Source organism: Apaloderma vittatum, unplaced genomic scaffold (genome assembly GCF_000703405.1).
Source record: "Apaloderma vittatum isolate BGI_N311 unplaced genomic scaffold, ASM70340v1 scaffold25078, whole genome shotgun sequence".
Lineage (NCBI taxonomy): Eukaryota > Metazoa > Chordata > Aves > Trogoniformes > Trogonidae > Apaloderma > Apaloderma vittatum.
Genome location: NW_009729377.1, coordinates 1267 through 2193, shown reverse-complemented (window position 1 = coordinate 2193; position 927 = coordinate 1267). Strand labels below are relative to the sequence as shown.

At 62.2% G+C, this 927-nt stretch overlaps 1 protein-coding gene across 1 annotated transcript in view; it reads left to right on the top strand.

The window, feature by feature from the left end:
• The window catches only part of LOC104277703 (transcription factor E2F2-like), a gene marked incomplete at its 5' end in the record, with an annotated part of 1952 nt that extends 1591 nt beyond the window's left edge, over window positions 1–361 (top strand). Inside the window, one exon of the mRNA XM_009874428.1 lies at window positions 31–361. Within this exon, the coding sequence (XP_009872730.1) occupies window positions 31–361 (331 nt within the window). The remainder of the gene's footprint in view (window positions 1–30) is intronic.
• Between the last annotated feature and the right edge of the window lie 566 nt (window positions 362–927).

Here is a 927-nt window from a genome sequence, read left to right as displayed (position 1 = left end):
GAACGACACCAGACCCCCTTCTCCACCAAGAAGCCCCGGGCTGGCCCCGCAGCCGCCCCATGCCAGCCCCCAGAGCTGGGGGGGCATGGGAACCCCTTCCTCACCTCCATCTCCGCCTCTCACCATCCCAGTGGGGCCCAGTTCGCTGCTGGAGGTGGAAGCTGGGCTCCTGGGCTCACCTTCACACCTCCTGCAGCAGACAGAGGACCAGCTGCCCTGCACCCCCTCCCACCTGGACTCGGGATCCTTCGTCAGCTTCTCCCCCCCCCTGGAAGAAGACGACTATCTCTGGGGGCTGGAGGGTGAGGGCGTCAGTGACCTCTTCGAGGCGTACGACCTGGGGGATCTGCTGAAGCACTGAGCCCCCATTGCCTTTGTCACCTCTCGTCACTTGTGTCCTGAGTGCGTGGGGTCTCTGCGGGGTGGCTGGAGAGAGGGGTTGGAGAGTGATGGGTTTTCTAAGGGTGGTAGGTGGCTCCTGTTGGGCACCCTGGGTGGCTTCTCACTTCCCTGTGCTCATTGTCACCTGTGTTTGTCACCTTGCTGGGCTCTGGGGAGGTGTAAGCCCCTGGGAAAGATCCAGCCAAGTCCTGTCCCAGCACTGGCCATAAAACCATGGGGTGCCAGCACTGATGCTCCCCACCATAACCCCTTGCTGGCAGGCTGGGGGTGCCTTTGGGTGCTACGGGGTGGGTTAGGGGCACCTCTGGGTGGCAGAGAAACCCCTGCCCAGCATGGACCACGTTGTGTGCCATGTTTAGGGACCACTCCAGTTGGTTCTTTGGGATCATGATGGGTTGTTTGGAGCTGCGTTTCCCCACACCTGCAGCCTCCAAAATCAGCAGCTCTGGCAAATCCCTGGCCAGGACACAGCTGTATTTTCCGAAGGGGCTGTGGCCCGTCTCCCCCAGCCCGTACCCGCCCCTT